Source organism: Notothenia rossii (assembly GCF_949606895.1).
Source record: "Notothenia rossii genome assembly, chromosome: 6".
In the NCBI taxonomy this organism is placed as follows: Eukaryota; Metazoa; Chordata; class Actinopteri; order Perciformes; family Nototheniidae; genus Notothenia; species Notothenia rossii.
In genome coordinates this window covers 35,189,327-35,214,371 of record NC_136909.1, presented here as the reverse complement: position 1 = coordinate 35,214,371, position 25,045 = coordinate 35,189,327, and the positions used below count along the sequence as shown (strand labels likewise).

The following is a 25,045-nucleotide window of genomic DNA, read 5'->3' as shown; positions in this document are numbered from 1 at the left end:
GCAGAGGAACTGTTTGAAAAATATTTTCAGCTGTGGTTTTCCTCTATTACACATATACTGAGGACATCCACATACATGACCCTGATAAGATTCAAATGTTGGCTCTGCAAGAACACAGCACTAGGTACAGGTACAGGTCACATATAGAAACACTGATCATCCAGAGAGTGAAACTGCACACTGAACAGCGGAAAGTTTACCTGAACTATTGTGAGACATCAACAAGTTAATAAAGAAAAGACAAAAACGTTTTGTCCAAACTTAAAGAGAGCTGTTCAAGGAGTATGTTGTGAAATTATATTACGATGTTATAATAATCCAGAATAAGGAACTCACATCAGTAGAAAGTCAACTTTGTACGTAACAAGCTGGACATACTAACTGGTTGAACAGTTATAACAAAGCCGACCAATAGGAGCAGACTGGGCTCTTGTTTCAGACAGAGGTTGAAAAGAGGTGCTGCCACACAGGAAGTATGATAAAATGAAAGCATTTGAGACACAAAATACAATTATGAAACCTGAAAATGAGCATAATAGAGCACCTACAGTATAAAGCCACTAGCTCCTTTAGACTTTCCTAGCTCGAGCCACATATAACTCAGATGGAGACTATTAGTGAGAAATAGCACAGCTGTCACTCTTATTGTAATGTACACACCTCTCAATGTACAAACATCAACAAGTATGATGGATTTGCTCTTACCTGGAGGACCGTGTAGCTTTGCTTTCTTTACTGTAAAAGAGAATGAGAAAAACACAGATTAGTTACATGATAAATAGATTTGTTTTGTTTCTCTCGGTTTTTTTCTCTTGGTTAAATCTATATCAAGATGTTTTTTTCACCTGCACACATGCTGCCTATTACGCATTACCTTTTTAGCAGCTTTGTGTATCTTCTGTGCACTAAACTTAACTGATGTCAGTTAGAATAGCTGAAATGCGTCATGTGAAATGCTAAAGACATCATTTTAAATTTAGGGTAAATGACATACACAGTTGCCAATATTGTTAACAGCTCAAAAATCATATCTGTATCCCTAACCAAATCAACCCGGTATCACGGCAAGACGTGAAGATGTGACGATTTACCATGCTGATGATGATCATGCTGGCAAAGGGACCAGGACGACTGATCCGTGTAAAGGAAAGAATGAATGGGGCCATGTTATCGTGAGATTTTGAGTGACAACCTCCTTCCATCAGCAAGGGCATTGAAGATGAAACATGGCTGGGTCTTCAGCATGACAATTGATCCCATACACACTGCCCGGCAACGAAGGAGTGGCTTCGTAAGAAGCATTTCAAGGTCCTGGAGTGGCCTAGCCAGTCCCCAGATCTCAACCCATAGAAAAGATCTTTGGAGGGAGTTGAAAGTCTGTGTTGCCCAGCGACAGCCGCCCAAAACATCACTGCTCTAGAGGAAGATCTGCATGGAGGAATGGGCCAAAATACCAGCAACAGTGTGTGAAAACCTTGTGAAGATTTACAGAAAACGTTTGACCTCTGTCATTGCCAACAAAGGGTATATAACAAAGTATTGCGATGAACTTTTGTTATTGACCAAATACTTATTTTACACCATAATTTGCAAATAAATTCTTTAAAAATCAGACAATGTGATTTTCTGGATTTTTTTTCTCATTTTGTCTCTCATAGTTGAGGTATACCTAGGATGAAAATTACAGGTCCCTGTCATCTTTTTAAGTGGGAGAACTTGCACAATTGGTGGCTGACTAAATACTTTTTTGCCCCACTGTATATTTATATGTAAGACTTTACTGATGTCACCTAATGTTACAATAATGTCACCTAATGTTATTGAGTTAAAATATCAATATTGTGGCTTTCCAAGTTAACATTGATTGAAATGACTGCGATTAAATCAGCATATACTTCTGCCAGGGGATGCCACCCCTCAAAATCTCCTGCCACCCTCTTGCCACTCCATGAATATTTGTCTAGATCCGCCCCTGGTTACTGCCGTTCCCTTTCCATAGCTACTGATTCTCTTTGCTAGCAGGTTAGCTAGAGCAACATAGGCTACACTACAGTAAGCTGATCATATATTTCATGATGGCTGCACAATGACTGCTGGAACAGAGCCCTTGTTAATTGTATTAGTTCCACCTGTGCGTTTTGTTGTGATTACAAGATTTTGGGACTTTTAACAGGAAAACAAGGAAAAAAGTATACATATATTAAAACCAATGCACTTTGACGTGTATTGGTGCGGATATTATATTGTACTTTATTTTGCGACCTATGTTTTATTAATATCTATCATTTCTATATATTGTGCGTAGCTACTAGTCTACATATAGTATACTTCCTATATTGTGGAGTCACTATAATGCTGCGCAACTTATTTGGACAGCTTCAATGCTGTCCAAGTAGCCTAATGTCATGTAGGACAGTGTATATATTTTTATAGTTTTAAATGTATTATCTAAATTTTCCTTTTTTTTGTTTAAATACTCTTTTACGGTACCTCTTCAGACTGTTCTTGTAACACTATGATGTAAAATTGCCCCTGGGAGTTCAAACTTATCTTCAAATAGCGAGAGGTTCTTTTGTGCGAAAACTCGGATTGGGTAACATTTTAGTTGCCTGCACACCATAACGAAATGAAGTCAAAAGTGCATTACAACAAATAAGAAATATTGTAAAAAGGATATTAAAAAAACTGTAGACAACAAACGAACAATAACCTCAACGATGAGATGACAGTGAGTTCTGGCACGATGTAGCACAAATTGTCTTGAAATGCCAAAGTTACGTGAAATGCCAATGTGTGATCGGCCTTAGGCTAAAAGGTGAGTCACAATGCAATTAACAATGTAATTAAGCCCCCAGGAGATGTGTGAAAGTCATTTTATTATGCAGCAGTATGACAATTATTGCCCTTTTGAGGTAATTTAGTTATTTAAATTAGGTTTAAATGCATACTCTCGCTGGGGGAGATCAATATGTTTATTCAATCAAAGTCCAAATTGTGAGATGAGATAAGAGAGAGTGACACAGGGAGGAAAAGATCGCTAACAGGTAATTTGTCTTATGCTGTCAGCACAGCTTGCCTTCTGTGTCACTCGTGCCAGCCTGGCGGAGGCACATTGGAAGCCCGACGGCCTCGTTGGTTCAGTGCCAATCGGGCTTTGACAATACCTTTGTGAATGGTCTGACACTGTGAAAGAGACAGTGATTTTACAGAGACTCACTGAGAAAAGAGCCTTAGAGAGAAACAATTTTTTAAATATCTAACTTTATGGATATTTACAACCACTGTCTTCTTTAACTTAATTTAATTTTATGTTGAGCATTTTGTTCGAGTTTGAACCGAAACTCGTGGCTAAGGACGTTGTAACATATAAAGATCAACGATGATTTTGGGAAGTTAAATTACTCCCAACAAAAAGCCAGATAAAAAAATATATCTAGAGAGCCATCTTACTATACATCTAGTGTTAAAGACTAGGATCTAATAAAATAAAGGCAGTGGAAGATCTGGGGTAACTTGTTGGAACAATATATAAGGCAGTCACTGAGGTGTGCTAGGGTATGTACGTCTTTATGAACAAGTAAAATGACTTAAAATAGCTGTCACTTTTGAGGTAGCTTGATATAAAGAGAGTTGCAGTAAGCCACTGCAATAAAAGCGTGTATCAAACGTTGCCAACGTTCCAAAGATAAAGAGATTATGTTTTGTGACTTTGTTAAATTTGGAAATAAAATCTAGCTGGATTAGAAACATCTAGGAATGTCTGATTAAACAAATGTACCATTGTATCATCTATTTAAAGTGATTATTCATCACATCATGCTGACTAACAATGTTTCGAAGAAGGAGAATGTATAAAGGAAATATTAGATGGACAAGGAAGATCCCTGGAGGAACACCATAATGAATATCAAAATAAGAAGCTTTGAGCTAAAATAAGAAATCAGTATAAATCATCCAAGCACTACACTAGAGATATCAACAATCATAGATCGGTAGAATATAGATCAAAGTATATTCAAACAATTCCATGATCAACTGAATAGAATGTGTAAACATTGATTGGTAGATTGGGGAGAACAACATGATTTAGTCACTACATACACTTTAAAGTGACATATTTACTTTCTGTGATTTGTTTGGGTGTAAAACATGTTAAAAATCCCAGGGTGGTAAATAATTGTTTTGGTTAAGTAGAGAGTAAGGCAGTGTTTCCCATACATTGATTCATTTGTGGCCGCCACAATTAAATATCGTCCCCCACAAATAGATCTCATAAAAATAAAAAATAGAATACATTTTCTATTAATTTTTTTGGTGGTCAAATGCTGCGGTTTTCAAATTGTGAGGCGCGCCTGCTTGGGGGGGCACGAGAGAGCTTCAGGGGAGGCGCAGCGTGAGAAAAAGATTACGAGAAAAAAATGAGTAAAGTGTCACTTGCACACTTTTGGCTGTCTGTGGAGACAGAGTTCCCCCACCTCGCCAAAAAGTCTGTAAAAGTGCTCATTCCCTTCAACCCAGGGCCATCTGTGTGTTCTGGAGAATCACAGAACGGCCGGTCACCAGCGGGCCGTTTGCGGCCGGCTCGGTTTGCTGACAGCCGGCACCGCCCTTTATTTTGTATGTTTTTAAACGCCATCATTTAAGTTGCACTGACAGGCGACAGAGGTCCCCCTCCCCCATTGACAGTTCACTAGCGTGCTTTACCAATTTGTGTGGGCTGGGCTGGGTTTGATTCCAGGGATGATTTTTTGTCCCAGTCCGCCCCTGCCTCCACCTACCTGTGTGAGTGCGGGTTTTCCGCATTGACTTTGATCAAAGGCAAGTACCGATCAAGGCTGCAGCCAGAGGATGATCTGCGTTTAGGCACGTGCACACAGACATCAAAGTGGACTTGAGCCCCTACCATTTTTCTTCCTTCAGACAAAGTGCCCTTTTTTTTATAGATGAATATACATCTACTGCTGTTTGCGCACAGTTTCTCTTTCCAAAAATATATTGATTGAATACAAAATTAAAATACCAGGACGGGAGATTAGACTGTGAAGTTCCGTAGATCTCTCTACCCTCTCTCCCTCCAAGTCTCCTGCACAGCGGTGCGGACATCGGCAGTCCCTTGAGACAGACAGGTAGCAGCACCTCCCTCTTTACTGTCCCATGTTATGCTGGCTTTTCTTGGTTTATTTTGAAGGTGAGTGGTGATGAACAAATTACTAAACTGCCAGTGCCTCGAGTTTACAGCTAATTAGCTAAAAGACAAAAACAAAAACAAATATAGTTAACTAAGGTAGGCTACTAGCTAATGGATAAGTTAGCTCAAGGTTTAGCTAAGGAAGTGGTTCTCAAACTTTTTCTGTCATTCCCCACTTTGAACAGGTGGGCCTTTTCAAGCCCCACCTGTCCCTCATCGCTCCAATAAAATGGTAGGCCAAGCTTAAAATTGCCAAATGTATCATTCTATAACAATATTTATATATCTATAACAAATAACATCAGTTCAAAAACAGAGAAAATCAATAACAAATAACAGTTCAGAAATAAAGAAAATAAAAGTGCAATGGTGTCAATCCTTGCCTCAAATGGGATGAGTTCCAAAAATATAGAAAAAGGGCCTACTTTTAACAATTGTGTTATCAATGGTAGGCCAAGCTTAAAATTGTCAAATGTATTTAAATAACGTCAAGCTCTACATCTTATAACAAATAACATCAGTCAATAATAACAAATAAAATCAATAACAAATAACATCAGTCAATAATAACAAATAACATCAGTAACAAATAACATCAGTTCAAAATAGAGAAAAATCAATAACAAATCAATACATTCATACATTCAGGAAACACATTCCGCAATGCAAATTACCAATTGAATGAATGAGTCTCATCACTGGATTATTAGTGACTGCAATGAGCATGTTTTGCACTCCACATATTTTCAAAACGTGGTTGCAGGCTCGATAATGCCACTCTCAAGTCATGCTCAATGTTGAGCCTAGATCTGTATTTTATTTTCAGTGTTGCAACAGCTGAAAAGTCCATTTCACAGAGATAAGATGTGGCGAAAGGAAGAAGAATGTGCACAGCTCTCTGCCCAATGGTTTCAGTTGTGTGTGTGTGTGTGTGTGTGTGCGCGTGCGTGTGTGCGTGCGTGTGTGTGAGCAGGCTCGGATTGGCCATCGGGAGATTCGGGACTTTTCCCGGTGGGCCGCTGCCGTTGGTGGGCTGCTGCCTTCGGTGGGCCACTGGCTCTGGCATAGGTGGGCCGTGGACTTTCGCGGTTATAATTTGTACCCTTTCTAATATAGTAGGCATGGTATTAGTCAGAACAGCTCATTTGTGTAAAGATGTATGTTTTTTTCAAACCGACAATTTCATTGGGCCCTATTGTACTTTTGGGGGTTTTCCCTTTCCTGTAGTATGTTATATAGGCTAAAATCTGAAATGTCCCTCCAAAGGGAGTTGCGTTTTATATGCTATATGGTTCTGTACACGTTACTTGTAAACACAATTGGGTATCCATAATGGAACATACTTTAATGGCAGGTTGCAGTTGTTCTGTTATAGAAAATAGCACAAAAGTCAGTGTCACATTTCAGTGGTAGCAGAGGTCAGCATCCCTCTGGGCCACACTGATGGCGAGCCTGATCAGGGCTGTACAGCAAGCCACATATCAGACACGTGTCCCTCAGAGTGATTGTATGAGAGGATGCGTGCTGCGGGCGCCCGAGCGTTTGGCCGGTGGGATAATCTCCCCGAGCTAATGCCTTAAGCAGGGCTGAAATCTACCAAAACCTGCTGTATTGTACTGAAGATGAATAACAAGGATATCTGACCACGTGGGGAAGCAAAAACAATGTTTGAGAATTAAGAGCAGTTCACTTTTGACCTTATGGAGCACCCATGGCCTTTTTTTTTAGCTCACACATAAAGTTAAGATATTGAGGAAAGATTACTAATGATAATTCATCGATTGAATGCCTGTTGCTGAAGAGATGTACAGTATGAGATTATGTCATACACAGATGTGTATTGTCAGTGTATGCTACATATTGTCAATTATGTCGCTTTTTTTACATGATGATTTGAGGTTTTATTGGTCAACATTTCGATAAGATTTCTATTTCAGACAGTCAAACAACAGAATGTAAGAACCACTATGGGATCATCAATCAGCTTGGTCCTACTGAAGAGACAAAGCTTAAACACACACACACTTTTTTTCCCCCATGAGGAAGTGAAAATGTTTTAAAGGTCAAATTCAGTTATATTACAACTACGGCCTTATTTTAGTTTTCCTGGCTATCAGTTCTATCCTTCATTATAACCTTGTACTCAGTAAAGTACTTTGAAAAGTCACTGGTCAAGAAACAAAAACGTTTATTCTGCAATACAGTGTGATCCTCCCATATCTTTGATGTCTTCTATGGTTTTTCTTGCATGTTATGCCATATTTGTGCCAAATGAGCATCTGGTCAATTTAGTTGTGTCCAAACACAAATGTTTGCCTGTGCAAAATATATGCAAACAAAATAGTAAAACATCGGCCACCACTTTCGGCAGATGTCATCTCATTGACAGTCACCATGGACAAAATTGAGCGATACCAATGATTAACAAATAAATTGGTGCATCCTAACTGCAACGGCAACCCATGTAAACATTCTACACGAGGCTAGGAGTCATCAACATAGACTGTAATTATAGCCTGACATTGAAGAAATAATCATAGTTGACTAATTATATTACAATGGCATAATGATTACATGTCACTTCCACTGTGTTAAATCGAAGCTCCGACTGCGACAACTTAATGGCCGCTCTAGTGGCTCTGGTTTGATCTCTTTGAAGTGATGTTTGAAAGTGTAGCTTTGAAGCTAAAGGGCAGAAATAACCCTTCAGAGGTGAATTAAAGATGTTGTTTAGCCTCTGAAGCCTCACATCCTTGCAGTGAGATAACACACAAGCTTGTGTATTGGGGGACTACCTTGCTGAAACCAGTAAGAGTCATGAGAGCGGTTGAGCATTTCACTGATTCACCAGTTTTTTCCCAGAAAGGTTTGTTTTAATGATCAAATATTTGTGCAATTGCTATTGAACAAGGCAAACCAGTTGAATCTCTTTGCAGGAGCGACTTATAATTAATGAGCTGAAGAGCAGCTACTGTAAGGCTGATAAGAATGTCCTGAGGCTTGCAGTTATTTTGGTCAAACAATAGCGTTTAACAATTTTAACACGATGATGGCGTTATATGAAAAATGTAATGGACCGCCAAAGTTATAAGTGAGTATCCATTGGGGATATTAAATATCTTAACTAAATGTCATGGTTATTAATCCAGTAGCTGTTGAGACATTTTACTCAACAGCACATGTGTGAACCCCATAGTTAAACAAAAGAAACGTCAGGGGATCACTAAAATTGGTAGGGTTCATCATCTGGGGACCATGAATGGCTCTACCAAATGTTGGGCCAATCCACCCAGTTATCCCATGGCTGATATTTCAATCCATGGAGCCATGCCATAAAATTGATAACACTATACTCCCCTTTGCACCTATATAAAATATGTAAACAAGCTGAATAAAATAATCTATCAACATTTGTCTTTATTGGTAAAGGTCCTGTCACACTGTCCCGAAATTGACACCAGATGGACACACGAATATGGAATTGTGAATTTTGCACAAAGATGGCCCCGAAGTTGGTCAACAGCCAAGCAACAGCCGAAGCAAGTATGATGCCTACTGAAGGCCACACGATGGCACCCGAACCACACACGAACATATTGTCGTAGACTTTACTGATGTTTTAGAATGTATCCAGACTCAACATAAGAGCTTGTGCCTCTTTGGGGGGTGCTAACATTTAAACATACACTTTATTCTCTACTTTCTCCGTCTTTATGATTAGAAGATATTACTTATCTCCGTCATGTTGTTTCCATAGTAACAACAACTTCCTGTCAACAGCGTAAACTTGCCTTCAAAATAAAAGCATTTAAACAAAACAGGAAGTTAAATTACATTTAAGACATACAACTGCAACGAAAGTAACAAAAACAATGTAATATCCTTTTCAGTTTCACAGAACACAAATTGGGTTATTTACATAATATGTTCACATGATTTTGTTGTGCAATAAATGCAATCTCGATGTCATCGTACTATAAAACGAAGGCTACACGACGGCATTGCGAGGGCTTCACTTAGTCGTGTTGCCTTCCTAAGACAATCGGGCAGCTTCTTGTTTCCTTCGTATTCTCTTCGTGAGGCGAAAAATGCCCGATGGCACCGATGATCACACGAAGTAAAGACGAAGATGAAACTATTTGACAAGATGCCCTCACGCTGGCCTTACAAAGGGCAAAATGGACACACAAATTCAACACGAAAATGAACCTTCGCAAGGTCCTTCAGCAATTTTTTGGCATGCGAAAGATTTTGCCATCGTTCACGAAGTTGCTGCCGGAGCCTGAGAAATTCCACCGGCGGTCATACAATGGCTTAAGATGCCCACACGAATGGCCCGATGTTGTTACGATCAGAGACGAATTTGAACATTTCCTTTATCATGTGTCCATCTGGTGTCAATTTCGGGACAGTGTGACAGGGGCTTAAGTGGTTGCAACCGTTGAGTTTTGGGGCAGTTATTAAATCCCTACCAGCTGTTCTGACCCTTAATCTCTTGATTTCTACGTCAGTATGTGTGCAAAGGAAACAGAATTTCCCTGCAGGTCTTAATAAGGTAAAACATTACTTATCAAGCATCAATGTAATCTTGTTCTTCACTCATTTATTGAACGGGGGCAGCAGACCTGAAAGGCTCAGCAGGCAGACAGGCGTGGACATGATCATTGCCATTACAAGAGGCCAGACAGTGGGTCTATTTTTAGCTCCGGTCCTTCGACTCATAGTGGATTTGGGAGTGTGGAGGCTGTCAACCTGGTGGCCATGTAATTAACACCCTCTCACTTCCATTAAACAACAGCCCCTGCAGACCTCGCCAACCTGATAGATACAACTGCTGTGGATCTGTCTATGTGTCTGTACATGTATGTGTGTGTTGGTCAATCTATAAAAGAACTGAGGTGTATTTGATGTGATATATGCTACCCCAGGGCTATTCAATTACACATTCAGTTGGGCCAGATTTTATAACTACAAAGTTCAGCTGGGCCAGACATTCAGCGGCCTGTAAAAAGCGGGTAGTGACACATTTTAAACCAACACATATTAGTGCGATGAAAAACATGCAATTTTTATTCATTGTTCATCTAACAAAGGTAGGTCAAAAAGTGCATAAAAACACAACAAATTAGCATTAATTTAACAGAATCTGAAAAAAAAGTGCACAGTTGTAGCATTACATTTGTGTGCTTTAGAAGTCAAATATTCAGTTTATTTTTTTTGAACCAGGTACAACACAAAGTGCATTTACTGAATACAATAATAGCAGTCTTAATAAATGTCCTCACATAAAAAAAAAAACAGCTAAAGAGCTCCAATGCAACACAAAGAGGTAGTACTGTAGCAATGCTATTTTTTCACTTTTCAAGTAATAACAAAAAAAAAATACGTTTTGGTCACATTTGACCCAGACACATTAAAAAGTGCATTTAAATGAATACAGAAAGAACTGTCAAACCCTTCAGTGCACAAACCCATAACAAGGGATACGGGTAACTATATGAATGAATACTACACTACACGTCTACTATAGTAAACTAGGTGCTTACTATCACCTCATTTGTGATTTGTCATCGCTGACTTTCTCAATGGGAGAAGGGACATTTTTTGTTTTGAACAAGAGCAGTGATTTTTGGCTCAGAGGATGTCAATCCTAAGAAATTGGTGAAGAGTGCTGTCAGTCAGGGAGCAGCGAGTGCTACTTTTGATTGAGTTCATGTGTGAAAAGCTTGATTCACATGTGTATGTTGATCCAAACATACTGAGCACACAGATCGCTACTTTCTGAACGTTAGGGAACTGTTGTTTTTTGACATCACTCCAAAACTTTGCTGGCCCGTTAGTGCGCTGCATGTCAATAAGTTCCAGTGTATATTTCCCTTTGTCGATGCAGGGGACCACTTCCTTTGCTCTGGTTGATACGTCCCCCTCTATTGCAACAGTGAAGGGGTCTCTAGCAAAGCCCATCATCACCTCTGTGGGCAGAGCAAGTCCATCCAATCGACCGGCAAAGTTCTAAAGTTTCAACCTCGCAATGAAATCTGTCATCACATCCGTGATTTGTGCCGGAGATGTGATGTGTTTGTGGAGCGTCGGAAAATACAGCATCCGACCCGTGCTCAAGTCGGTCGCGAAAAGGTCCAGCTTGACTTGGATCTGCTCCACAAGATCAATGACCGTTTTGTCTCTGTTTACGCTTCAGAGTTGAGAGAGACATGTTTTAGAGTTGCTATCATAGGACCACCGTTACTAGCACCAATAGATGCACTTTCAAAAAACGTGCTGCGTTGTGGTTTTGTGGTTTCTATGCAACGCGGAATGTTGCGTTCATGGTCTGTACCAATGTAGGAATTTGGCTATGGGAGGCTGGGCCACTCGGGAGTTGGTTCTGGGCCACATCTGGCCCGCGGGCCGCCAGTTGAATAGGCCTGTGCTACCCTATATCAGACAAAATGATGCCTCCAAGAAGCCATGAGCAATCAAGGCATGTCTTGAAATGGAAAATCAGACCTGAATGGTGATGGATGAAATTATTGTAGATACATTGGTATTGAAATATATGGCAGAGAATAACTAAGGTAGATTGGCAGTATAAAAATAAAGGGATATGTCAGTGGTGATTTATTAACAGTAACACCCTGACAAATGTATTTTGCAGTAGTAAAATGTCCTGCTCAGTACAAATCTTGGTCACAAAGAGTTTTCTGTTATGTGTTGTTTTTTAAACGTATTACCACTCAGCAGCTGTTTATCTTTGATAACCAATCAAGATGCATTTTACATCCGTATCTGTTGAATATGTCATAATTGTATCCTATGAGTACAGTGACCGACCCATGCAAGCATGCTAAAACGGACCAAAACACTTACATTAGGAGAAATATACTGCAGTTAACAAACGATGTAAATATAAAAAGATAGAGTTTGTCCAGTTACAGTATGGTTAATTATAAGTCGGAATTTTATATTTCTGAAAATGTTAGGTACCTTGTGTCCAATTGTGGGTACTGTCTTTAGTTGCTTGTAGAAGTCTAAAATCACAATCTTGTAAAATTACACATCTAAATTGTTTTCCTTTTTTATTCATTATGGCCTTTGGACTTGCTAGATTCTTTGTTAGCTTTCATTTAATTATTGTTTATACAGTCATTCATCCATTTGTGTCCTAAACATTAAGGATTGTATGGTAATAAAGACTGGAATGGCAATCAGGCATCTTTTCCTGATTATTTTCTTCCATCATAGTGTCTTAGGGTGGTTCGTTATATTAAACAGTGGCATGTTAATCTCACATCACTCTGCATAATCACAAATTAACAGAGATTTTTTCCCCCCTGCTTTGTCCCTGCTTCACTGCAATAATGAGCCAATTATTGACACCACACGGCTTAAAGACAAAAAAAAGGGGACTTGGATGGATGAGGATTCTTTGATGACATCACAACAGACGTATATACTCGGTAACAACAGGGATATTTGTTATTTTGCTTTCATTAGTTTGACGAACCACAATTGATTTGTTTCCCTCTGCAAGTCATTTTCTATGAGGAAATAACGTTGCAGTGAGTTACACTTCATCAGTACTGTATTTCTGGTTTACCACAGCTCAATGGATTAACAAAACAATTGTTAACATTTTCTATACAAATGAACAACTCTTAAAATAGATTAAAAAAAATCATCTTATATTAAAAGGGGCCCTATTGTGCTTTTTCGGGTTTTCCCTTTCCTGTAGTTTGTTATACAGGTTTTTGTGCATGTAAATGGTCTGCAAAGGCTAGAATCCCAAAGTACCCTTTAGAGAGAGTTTCTCTCCCACACACTCCCCCCCCCTGCCTGAAAGCCTCAATAGGACTCCTTACATTGTACTTGATAGGCTAAGGGGTGGGACATCTTTAAGCTGTTGACCAATCACAAATCAGAGCAGACTGGGCTCTGGTTTCAGACAGAGGGTGAAAAGAGGTACTGCAGCACAGGCAGTTTGAGAAAGATAAAGAGCTTTTTGAACATTAAAGCATGGAGACACGTCATAGAAGAGGCACAAAATACAAATATGAACCTGAAAATGAGCACAATATTTACTAATATTTAATAATATTTGAGATGTTACGTTAACTCTCCCTCACAGAAAAGAACCACAGCACTCCCTTGAGCTAAAATCTAACGTCAGTATGCTTACCCATTCCAAATGAAAATACTAACATGCTAATGTTAAGCAGAGTATACCATTGTCGCCATATATAGTTTAGTGTAAGCATACTAACACTACCAACATTTCTTACAAAGGCCTTTAATCTCCATTTGTCATTATTTTTCTACAAGTATTCATTGGATTTTTCATTTTAATAATTATTTTTAAGATTAATTCATTACTTTTCTGCATTCTTCTATTTGTATTTTATTTGATTCTTGACAGTTTTATTGTTGTCAATTTTGTGCAGCTTAATTTTTTTTTTTTTTTTTATGTAAACCACTTGTGACGCAGAATTCTATGAAAAGTACTATATAAATAAATAAAGTTGATATTAAATCAGCATATAGTTGCCCGACTGGTTTTCTTTTGACCACCTATGAAGGAAAGTCAGGAAAAGTGGCAGCAGCAAAGATTGAGAGTAAAGAGAGGGTGTCAGAGGCAGGTCTAATACCAGGAAGTGGCATTATCAGGGAGAGGAGGGCATGAGAAGAAGGAAAGGAAGTCCCTGTACTATGTGACACGCAGCCTTACACACACAAGTATAAACACACACAGTACACACAGGACAGCAAAAAGCAGCAGATGGCCAGGGGATTATTCCCTCTCTAACCCTACCCCCCGCCCTCTCTGCCCAGACAGGCTGCTGAAGCTTTACTTGTGTCCCGTCATTCCAGCACAGTTTCCCGGTGTGTTCACGGACATCATCTGTCCTTACCTACAGTCCTTAACATTTGGTGGCCAACAACATGCTTTCAGTTAGCCCTTTTATCCAGCATTATATAATATAAAATTAGTATGATTTACATATTCCCAAATGTGACACAATTCTACAATCCCTGACATGACCAAAAGTCTACTTGCATTTATTTTTATCTCATTATTGCATTTTCTTTCTGCCATTTCTACACAAGAGCCTGACTTAACACTCTGCAACTTATTCAATAGCATTACTGTATGCATTTATTCTACTGCTAATTGCCATCTAGAACTAGCCGAGTGTGGGACTGACAGAGCTGTCAGGAGACTGTGTCCTCCTTCCATACTCGGCTTTTCATTCTGCAGCCTTTCACTCTCTCCAGAGGACTGGCAAACAACATGCAGGCGCTGAGGGCCCTCCACACAACAAGAAATAAAAAAGAGTATCAAGACTCTCAAGAAACAAGGAGGCCACTCTTCTGGTTTGATGGCATTTCCCTCAATGAGATGGACAGTCTAGGTTCCTTTAAATCACGGAGAGTACAACTGTAAAGTCTGGGATAAAAAAAGAAACTCTCATTTGTTCAGACAGGTTACCAGGTAGGTGAGAGCTCCTAAAAAAATATAACTTAACTTCATATTATGTAAAATGGCAAGACAAAAAAATAGTACTTATGGTGGTAAGGAATTATTGTTATGATATTGGATGACTATTAAGGCTTTCATAAATGGCGTACACATATCTTTAATAAATAATAATCAGTAGTAAAAAGGCTAAAATAGAACAATTAAAGAAGTCAAGTCACACACTGTATTGCAGGTTTTAAAACTAGGAAAAGACCACCATAATATGATATTTAAAATCTAAGACGATTTCTAGTCACGATGTTGATAACATCTGGGTAGATTGCCCAACCATCCGACAAAGGTCCCATTGCCTTAAGTTCATTCCCAAAGTAGTACGTTCAATACTTTGGTACCAAGTTGATGCAAAAATTCAGAAGACGTGACAGACCTTTTTATCCAACCAATGTTTCGAAAGTTGGTTACTTTTCACCAAGAAGGTGGTCATATTTTTTTTTTTATGGGAATTATCACATGCAGGGCATAAAGGACCTGAGTGTTGCTAGGAGAATGAATGTGAGCACTGCTGTCAAAGAAGCTTTGGAAAAACATCCACCAAACCTGATCTACCTAAGTAAAAAATGTTGAAGAATGTACCATTTTAGGAGATTTCTGAACAAATGATCTCCATTTTAAGTCTAAATTTATCTTAAACTAAAAGTCTGAATAGGTTGTTTTGCTACAGGTGAACATTTGTCTGATACAAATCAAAACCCAGAAGAAGCCACACAATACTTTGATGTAGATATGGAAATGATGATTAAGTGTAGTGTATTACCTGACAGAGGGATGGGAACACTGTAATGACGCACGGCTGAACAATAACAGACCAAGTTGAACAAAGGTGAATGGTTTGGCCTGGTTTGGCCTGGGTAAGCACTGTAACAGGAAGCGTAGTAGTGAATCAATGAATTACATTTTACGCTATTACAGAACTGAAAGAGAGACTAGCAAATAAATGTATGCCACATTTGGTATCCTCGAGCTGGGTTGATGCTGTATTTTATGTTTGACACATTTGTAAGCAGATATCTTCTGTATTAATTTCAAGAGTTGTTAAGTACCACGTTTCAGTTTTTTTTCAATGTTGGGCCGTTGAAAGGCCCTTTGACGACGTCCAATGTTCTCCAGATTGTGAGATATTTGGGGTTACGTTTGTTGCTAAAGGACGCCTCAAAATGTGGACAGAAAAAGCAGAGAATTGAATCACTAAAACAAACAATTGCTGAGCAGCCCGCTCTACATACTGAGCTACAGCTGCCTTGATTTTCTTTTTCCCGGTATGACAATGAAATGCTGAAAAACACAAAAACGTTTACCGATTTTAGAGAAGGAAAGGCAGTCTTGGAATGGAAACCATATTTCCTCAAGACTAAAGTTACACTGGAACGTCTTGTACATTCTTAAATGTAACTAAATACAACCTTACCGCTCAAGAGTGTGTACACTTTTACTGATACAGGTGAACACACTATCAAAATGTGCAATTTTTTTTTATTCCACTTGGCTAAGCCCACTGGAACCCAGCTGTGCTTTACCCCCTCCGTCCCTCACCCCTATCTCATCATTCTATAATACGCGAGTAAGGTGGTGGTGGCGGCCCTGCAGCCACACACCCGAGATGAGAAATGGTAAAAAACGATCATTGAGAAACAATACGCCAGTGGCTGAGAGTTAGAGATAGGCAGGCAATAGTTTGACGGTGTAAAAATCAATCAGCATGTCTGTAAAAGAAGGGCAATTTGCAATCAGGAGAGACGCCAAAACCGTAAATAAACTGGTGGTGCAAACTTTCTCGAAATACACTTTATCCATCAGAATACATGTGCTTGTTGCCAGCAGCTACTTGTTTCTTTTCAGTTTCAGCTTCACTTGAACAGCTGCAGACCAAGTGACTCCCCTGAGGGCACCTGGGCAGCACTTGTGGCAGGAAGAAGCAATATCAAATTCAATTTTACCTCACTTCCACTAAGGAACCAATATCTCTCCTCTCCAACAAGATCAAGTGCATTACATTAAAGTGCAAGTCCATTTGTTTTTTTATAAGAGCTGATGTTTAAATAGCTGAGGAATAAGGCACATACATTTATTTAGCCAATATTAGATAAAAAAAGAAACATTTTCACCAACTTCACTAAACATCGGTAGCTTTTAATTATTTTTAAAAAACATGCTGCAAATAAAAAACTCTGCAAGAAGCTCAATACACAATGGAAACCGGGAAACTAAAAAGTGATGCACGGCGCGCTTGTTGACTTATAAAAGGTGGTCAACTGTCACTGGAAACTAAACTATACATTTTATTGGCTCATTTTAACAATGTGATCATGATTCCTTCAGATATTATTGCGGAACTGCTGTAAGCTTGCTAGCTAACGTAGCTAACCTAGTCATTTCAAATATAACAGCGCACCATGCTCACCCTGCGTTTCATCAACTTGATGAAGATGTTTTTTGGCACATTTGTTTTTCTATCTCCATCGTTTTTGAAAGTCCAGTGCATTTCTCCTAATGGAAATGTTAAAGGTGACCTATCATGCAAAATGCACTTTTGTACGTCTTTTATACATGAATATGTGTCCCCGGTGTTCCAGGGAACTCACCAAGTGTCAGAAAACACAACCCTCTCTATTTTCCTCTATACCCCAAATCTCTTAAAAAGGGGCTGCAACGGATCTGGTACAGACTGATCCAGATTTGAACACTTCTATGACGTCACAGAAGTGGCGCTACGGCTATTGGGCCAACTCCACCAATCAGGAGGAGACAGCCACGGACATTGCCGTTCGAAAGCACTGGAGACGCTGTAGTACATATGCCAGGCCTGTAGATGGTGCTGTTCTCACAGAATCATATAAATATAAATAAAAAGTATAAATATGCCTTATATAGGTATTGTCCTACACTATATTATTCAAATATAGCATGATAGGTCCACTTTAAGGGGGCCGTTGTAGTGTGTGCACCTTTCAGCCTCCGTTATAAACAGCTCCTGACAGGATGGTTCAGTTTTTTTACCCAGCCTTTGTCGTACTTTAAGAGTTAAAAAAAAAAAGTACCAGTGTAACAACTTTAGTTAAAATGGTTGACTGCGGTCTAGCATATTTAACACTAGAACCGCCAGAGATTTTTTATACCTAAAACCGCCACCGGGGTCAAATTGACCCAGCATTAGAATGCATTGATTTTCAAGGTAAAAGTATTGCTTTAAAAAGAAAAATGGTCCTGTGGTATTGGTATTTTGACAAGCAATTTTGTTAAATTGTTTCGTTTATTAACGGTACAACATAGCGTTTTGTGAGGCGGTTGTCGTTGTTGGGTGAAAAGCAAACAGCTGTTTGCTGCGGAGCGCAGCGCGAGCAGTCTCCAGTGAGCGGGAGCGCGCTCAATCACTAGAGTTTGTCGCTATCAATCTATCTATCTATCTCTCAATCTATAAGGAACCACTGTAGACAAAATGCGTTGCTATAGCAACACGTCATGTTTGTTTACACGCAAAATCATGAAAAGGGGTGGGGTCAATATGACCCGCTTGGCAGAAATAGGTATAAATGGCAATCTTTATGGCGATTTCTTCAATCTGACTTCATATTGACCATTTTTAACAACATAGGGTGCTACATAACACACTTTCAGGAAAAGTCACGGGCTGGGAGACTCTAATATGTTATTGAAAAAAAGTTACATACAATAAAAAACAGCTCTGGTTCAAATTGACCCGATTGGCGGTTCTAGTGTTAAAGGATCCAATGCAACAGATGACCAAAACTAAGACTTCAGGATATTAAGCTGACAATTTGAAAGTACAAGGCTTATCTTGTGAATCCAGTTTAAAGCCCCTTTACCCAAAATACATTTCCATTTATTATCTTGCCATATTTTCCAGTTGAGCAAGTTATGTTCAGATTGTTCTTTACATTCCCTGATCTATTCAGAAGTCTATCCTGACTGCACCAATTTAAAAATGCTAATATTAAACCTGTTAAATATTAGGGGTGCACCGAATGGGAAATTCTTGGCCGAAACCGATACCGAAAATAGGAAACAGTTGGCCGAAAACCGAATGCCGAAAGGCCGAAAATGATTAATAGAAATATATATATAATGTATACATTTTTTACCAATGTTGTTCAGCTACCTGATTATGGAAAAAGACATGATTATGGCAAAACTTAACTTAAATAATAATCACTATTATGGGTCCATAAAACATTTATTCAGCACTTTTGAATGCATACAGTACATTAATTCCAAGTCAAGTACATTTTCTTTTCTCTGTAGGATAACTACAACAAAGTGCATTCAGAACAAAGCCAAAGTGCTTTAAAACCGCATAAACATCTAGGCCAGTAGGCCTACTACAAAATAGTGTAAATAAAGACTGTAACAGCCAGGCCTTCAACAACAACAAATGCACCTATAAGTGCATGCATACAAATGTGCAAACTGGATAAATCCACATGAATGTAACTATTTACAAATGAAATTACAATTCAATTTCAAGAATCTGTAAATAAGGCTGTCTGTCCTCATAAGCAAAGTAGTAAACATTGTATAAAGATACATAAAGTGAAAACTGGATACAAAATCCACAATCAATTACAAATTAAATTACAATTTCAAGAATCTGCAAATCAGGTAGTCTGTCCTCATGAGCAATGTAAACAACATTGTATCATGTAGATACCGGAAGTATAATATATTGAACACTGTGCTGTCATTTCCCCCTAATGATAACCTGAGATGGTGAATTATAACTCACAATGAAAATTGTTCAGGAAAGTGGGTATAGAGTAGACATGTAGAACTAGATAAGCATATGATAAGCCAGACTTGTCTACTTATTAAGGAAAAGTGGGAGGTTATTTTTAATGAACAGTAGCTTCTCTGCTTTATCAGCCATAAGTCTGTTCCTCTTCTCATCAAACACATGAGAGGCAGCGCCGCTGAACAGTCTCTCGCTGTCAGTGCTTGTGATTTGATCTTACTCCGCATATTTGTCCGGGTGTTTTGATTTCAAGTGGTGGAGTAATCCCGAAGTGGTGAAAGTCTTTTCATTTACACCCCCTCGAGAAATGTCAGCTGAACACGTTTTACAAATCGCAATCCGCGCCTCTTTCTCTGATATTTTTAAATATCTCCAAGCGCCAGACATGTTGGCTGTGAGCCAGCCGCGAGCATGGTCGCGCGCCGTGCTTGTCGCAGCGTTTTGATTACGTCATCACAACACGTTAGTTTACCAACGTAACCCTGTTCCCTGACATTCGGTGATATTTTTTCGGTGCTAAAAAAGCCGAAAAGGGCCTTTTTAACCATTTTCGGCCGATAATTTTCGGCGGCCGAATATTCGGTGCATCCCTATTAAATATTAATGAATCAAGGGCAGGGGACAGCTGAAAACCCTGTGTCAGTGTGTTTGTGGTCCATCACATTTCCAACATTGGTTAAGATCTGACAAATATTGTCGAAGTAGAAGATAAAGGGTTTTATGCATGTTGCTTGATGACTTTGTATTTTTATATTTAATATTGTGCCTAGGGGCCCTTGAGCAAGAGAGGGCCCTCAGTGACGATTTATTAAAAAACTATTGCTTACACTCACACAATCACTCAAACATATACTCTCACACACACTCATCTTCTCTCACACACACTCTCCCTCTCACATACACACAATATCTATCACATACTGATCACTTAGTTGAGCAACCACATACTTTCATTACATGTTTTACTTTTGTAACTCTCGATGTTGGTGACAAATATAACTCCTTGTGTACTTGTACAGCCAGCCAGTCATATTTTGGCATTTTAACCTAGGTCTTCTTGAGATCTTATCCATGTTATCCTTGTCTTGTGATTTTTGACTGAAAGGGCAAAAGGCTAGACCTACTTTGGTTGAACTATGTAGCTGCGTCCCTGCTTTTGACGAAGAGGTGTGCAATTGACATGCCAGATTGAATGAAAATTAAAAATATTGGTCATTTTGGGTAGGCGTGTTGTTACGTGTTGGTACGTGGGTTGGGGGGCCCTGAGCTCTCAGTTTCCAGGGGCCCCTGGAGGTACTAATCCGGCCTTGAGAGTACTATAGGTATTTTCTTGTTTAACAATGTGATGTGTAAAAATATATTTATGTTGAAAATAAACCCTTTAGATATGATCATTTTAAAAGTTACCAGGATATGACCTGAGTAGGACATTTTAAGTAAACCTTTTCTTATTTACCAAAAAGTAGGGCTGCAATGAAGGGCTTTTATATAATGCTGATCAATGGTCAATAAAATGTCAGAAAATAGCAAAAAGTTTCTCAAAGTTCAATATAATATCTTTAAAGATTTCTTAGAATGAAAACTTACATATTTGAGGCTAAAATTAGAATGTTTTGAAATTTGTGTGAAAAGTATATAGCACAGGCTATTGAAGAAGCTATAGTGTAAGAAATGACTGTTATCCAATCAAGGAAATTAAACACAGCTAAAAAGGGTCAATTCAAAAGGGTTGCTGCCCACATGTTGCTGGATGTCTAAAGAGAAATAAGTGTTATGCATCTCTACCGATTCAATTATCACCAACATGTTAGTGGTGGAATGAGGCAGGTGAAACTATCAACACTGTGGTAGGCCAATACACAATTTGCTTTGATATTTGTTCAAAAGGATTAATTGAACTGCTTTTCCCCCCTCCATCAAATCATTAAATGCAAGCACAACAAGCTCATACTTTGTTGCCGGAGTATTTCTATTTTGAATTAATAATACAAAAAAGGAAGGAATAAAAAGGAGAACCTGCAGCTATAAAGTGAGACCTTACCTCGGACACACAGCAGGGACATCGCAGTGGGATTTTGTGCAACAGTTCCTCCAAAGCCGATGAGCCTTCAATGAGTTTGCAGCCCAGTTGCCTGTTGCACAGCAGTCATGAAGACTACTCTTAAAAAACCTTTTCTTTCCGCTTCATTGCAACGTGTCATTCTTCTTCTTTTTTTTTACAGATGTGAGGACAAGGTGGAAAATCCAGAGGGTCCTGGTGGTTTCAGGGATGGCTGTCACTGGCAAACACCGACTAACTACCTACCAGCTGAAAAATCTGGCAGAGCGGGGCGGCTCTTATGCTGCATTCACGTGCTGCAGTAAAGATAGGAATTTGGAACAGCTCGCAAAATACAGACCTGTACATGGTTAATGTTCGCCTAAAGTGTTGATGTAATAAAAATAGTTCAAATCAACCGTGTGAGTCCAGAGAAAACATTTAATGAAATCGCATACATTGTCACACACCAAGTTTCTCCTGACTTGGACATGAAGCCTCAATCGACCTAGTCTAAATAGATTCATTATGTATTCCCACCTTGTTCGTCAAAGATAGAGGAAGTGGGTGTGAATTATACAGGATGTCATATGTATTTAGCAAATGTTAGCGTTTTTTAAACCCAATATTTAATGTCAATGACATTTCTGCCTTTAGAGAGCAAAAAAGAAAAGACAACCCTTTTGATTTCCATCAGTGTAAAATGCATTTATTTCTTTAAAGACTGCAGGCGAGTGTTAGTTTATCGAGGCCAGTCAGTTGAAACACTTCCAAGAAATCTGAAATAGCAAGGGTCAGGAAATTAGTGGCCTTAACCATACATATGTGGCTGTTGGCGTCAAAGATGGTATAAGCTCGTTTTTCTGTTAAAAGTAATTTACTTTAAATTACCTTCAGTTTTAGCCAAAAACACCTTTAGTTTCCAAGTCGAGATGGGTCCCATTCTGAAAGTGAAAAACCCAATAACATGAGAACCAAGCATCAACTCAGAAACTGCATTTGCAACTTGCGATTTTTTACTGAGATGGAAACTCACCCTGTTCAACCTCTCTTGGTGTAGCTTCAGTCTTGGCAGGAAGTTGAGAGCCAAAACTGCCACTGGGTTGGTAGCTGGCTGGGGCACGGGCTGCTGGGCCTGGGCTGGGCCTGGGCTTGGCCTGGTAGCCGGCTGGCTGGCTGGGTTTGGCCTAGTAGCCCAGCTGAGGACGGAGCTTGGCCTGGGGACGGAGCTGCAGTGAGTTGCTGGGCTGCTGGGACGGGAAGCCGGGCTGCTGGGCCTGGGGACGGGACGGGAAGCCGGGCTGCTGGGACTGAGTACAGGGCTGCGGTGAATTGCTGGGCTGCTGGTACTGAGGATGGGAAGGGAAGCCGGGATGCTGGGCCTGGGGACGGGACGGCAAGCTGGGACTGAGTACGGGGCTGCTGTGAGTTGCTGGGCTGCTGGGACTGAGGGCGGGACGGGAAGCCGGGCTGCTGGGACTGAGGAAGGGGCTGGTAGGCGGACTGCTGGGCCTGAGTACGGGGCTGCGGTGAGTTGCTGGGCTGCTGGGACTGAGGACGGGACGGGACGCCGGGCCGGGCTGCTGGGACTGAGGAGGGGGCTGGTAGGCGGGCTGCTCGGCCTGAGGACGGGGCTTGGCCTGGAAGCCGGGCTGCTCGACCTGAGGACGGGGCTTGTAGGCGGGCTGCTGGGACTGAGTACGGGGCTGCGGTGAGTTGCTGGGACTGAGGACGGGACGGAAAGCCGGGCTGCTGGGACTGAGGAAGGGGCTGGGCGGGCTGCTGGGACTGAGGACGGGATTTGGGCTGGAAGCCGGGCTGCTCGGCCTGAGGACGGGGCATGTAGGCGGGCTGCTGGGACTGAGTACGGGGCTGCGGTGAGTTGCTTTGCTGCTGGGACTGAGGATGGGGCAGGAAGCCAGGATGCTGGGCCTGCGGACGGGACGGGAAACCGGGCTGCTGGTACTGAGTACGGGGCTGCGGTGAGTTGCTGGGCTGCTGGTACTGAGGACGGAATGGGAAGCCGGGCTGCTGGGACTGAGTACGGGGCTGCGGTGAGTTGCTGGGCTGCTGGGACTGAGGACAGGACGGGAAGCCGGGCTGCTGGGCCTGAGGACGGGGCTGGTAGGCGGGCTGCTGGGACTGAGGACGGGGCAGGAAGCCGGGATGCTGGGACGGGAAGCCGGGCTGCTGGGCCTGGGGACGGGACGGGAAGCCGGGCTGCTGGGACTGAGTACAGGGCTGCGGTGAGTTGCTGGGCTGCTTGGACTAAGGACGGGACGGGAAGCTGGGCTGCTGGGACTGAGTACGGGGATGTGTTGAGTTGCTGGGCTGCTGGGACTGAGGACGGGACGGGAAGCCGGGCTGCTGGGCCTGAGGACGTGGCAGGTAGGTGGGCTGCTGGGCCTGAGGACGTGGCAGGTAGGTGGGCTGCTGGGCCTGAGGACGTGGCAGGTAGGTGGGCTGCTGGGCCTGAGGACAATAACTAGCAGCCATAGCAGAAAAAAAGAAAGACACGAGTAATTTTAGTGTATAATGTTGAAAGCAGAAGAAGCCACGTCAAAGTTACCGAAGAACAAGCCCCATGGTTTTATCCAGATAAAATATCAAAACACAAACTGAAGTGCCTCAACACAAAAAGTTTGATGTCCTTACACAGTGGTGCTCTGGTAGGAAGCTGCAATTGTTTTAACCTGTTCTGTTCTAAGAGCCAATCCCAGCAATTCCTGAAATTTTGATTGGAAACAGGTGGAAGTAATGGGGCTTGTGTTCATTGTGATGCCCAGGTGTCCTTACTTTAAAGTATTTTCATTTACTCCTCATAGTTCAGCTTCTACCATTTATTATTTAATTATTTTTTATCATGAGAATGCATTGTCTATGTTATAAAGCCAGTCTCTGGTCTTTCAAGTTAATAAAGTGAAATCCTTTTTAAGAAAAATTGAAAAAGTGGAGACCTTTGTTCACTCTGCTCTATTGTTTTGCTAAAGTGCTTTGCCTTCATTGAGGTCTACCAAAGGTTTTGAGAACATTTCCATTTTTATAAGATGTTGATTTAAATCATATATTGTTTGCAGTGAGGTTACGTTGGTAGATGTCTTCCTTTGCTGCAATATTTTCCCAAATACAACCATCTTTCTTAGAGGGGAATAGTGTGAACCTTTGGCTGACAGGTGTCACACTTCACCATAGGCCAAGATAAACTAACTTTTAAAAGCGTTGCATTTAAAAGTTAGTATTGCAACAATCTGCCTAAAACCACTTTGGCATTAAGTGTTCAATTGTTTGTGAAATCACTGATACAGATACAGCAAACCCACTGCTCCAATTATATAGTTTAATGTTAAGCACATTTTTTCATCAAAGCCAATATCCTTATTATTAATGTTATTTGGTAGCTCATCCACAACGGACTCTTGGTTTTATGAGTTAGTTCCATCTAGTGGTTGAAAAATATATTGCATTCAAGACTATATGAACAAATATATAAATACAATTTATAGTTTGAACCTCTGTAAAAGGGTCAAGAAACATGCTGTG

General features: G+C 40.4%; 1 protein-coding gene across 1 annotated transcript in view; it reads right to left on the bottom strand.

The window, feature by feature from the left end:
* unc13ba (unc-13 homolog Ba (C. elegans)) overlaps positions 1-21,743 on the bottom strand; it is a 254,230-nt gene extending 232,487 nt beyond the window's left edge. The window contains exons 1-2 of the mRNA XM_079689879.1: positions 21,509-21,743; positions 706-735 (exon numbers count right to left, since the gene is read on the bottom strand). Of these exons, the coding sequence (XP_079546005.1) occupies positions 706-735; positions 21,509-21,530 (52 nt within the window). The 5' untranslated portion in view covers positions 21,531-21,743. The remainder of the gene's footprint in view (positions 1-705; positions 736-21,508) is intronic.
* Positions 21,744-25,045: the final 3,302 nt, after the last annotated feature.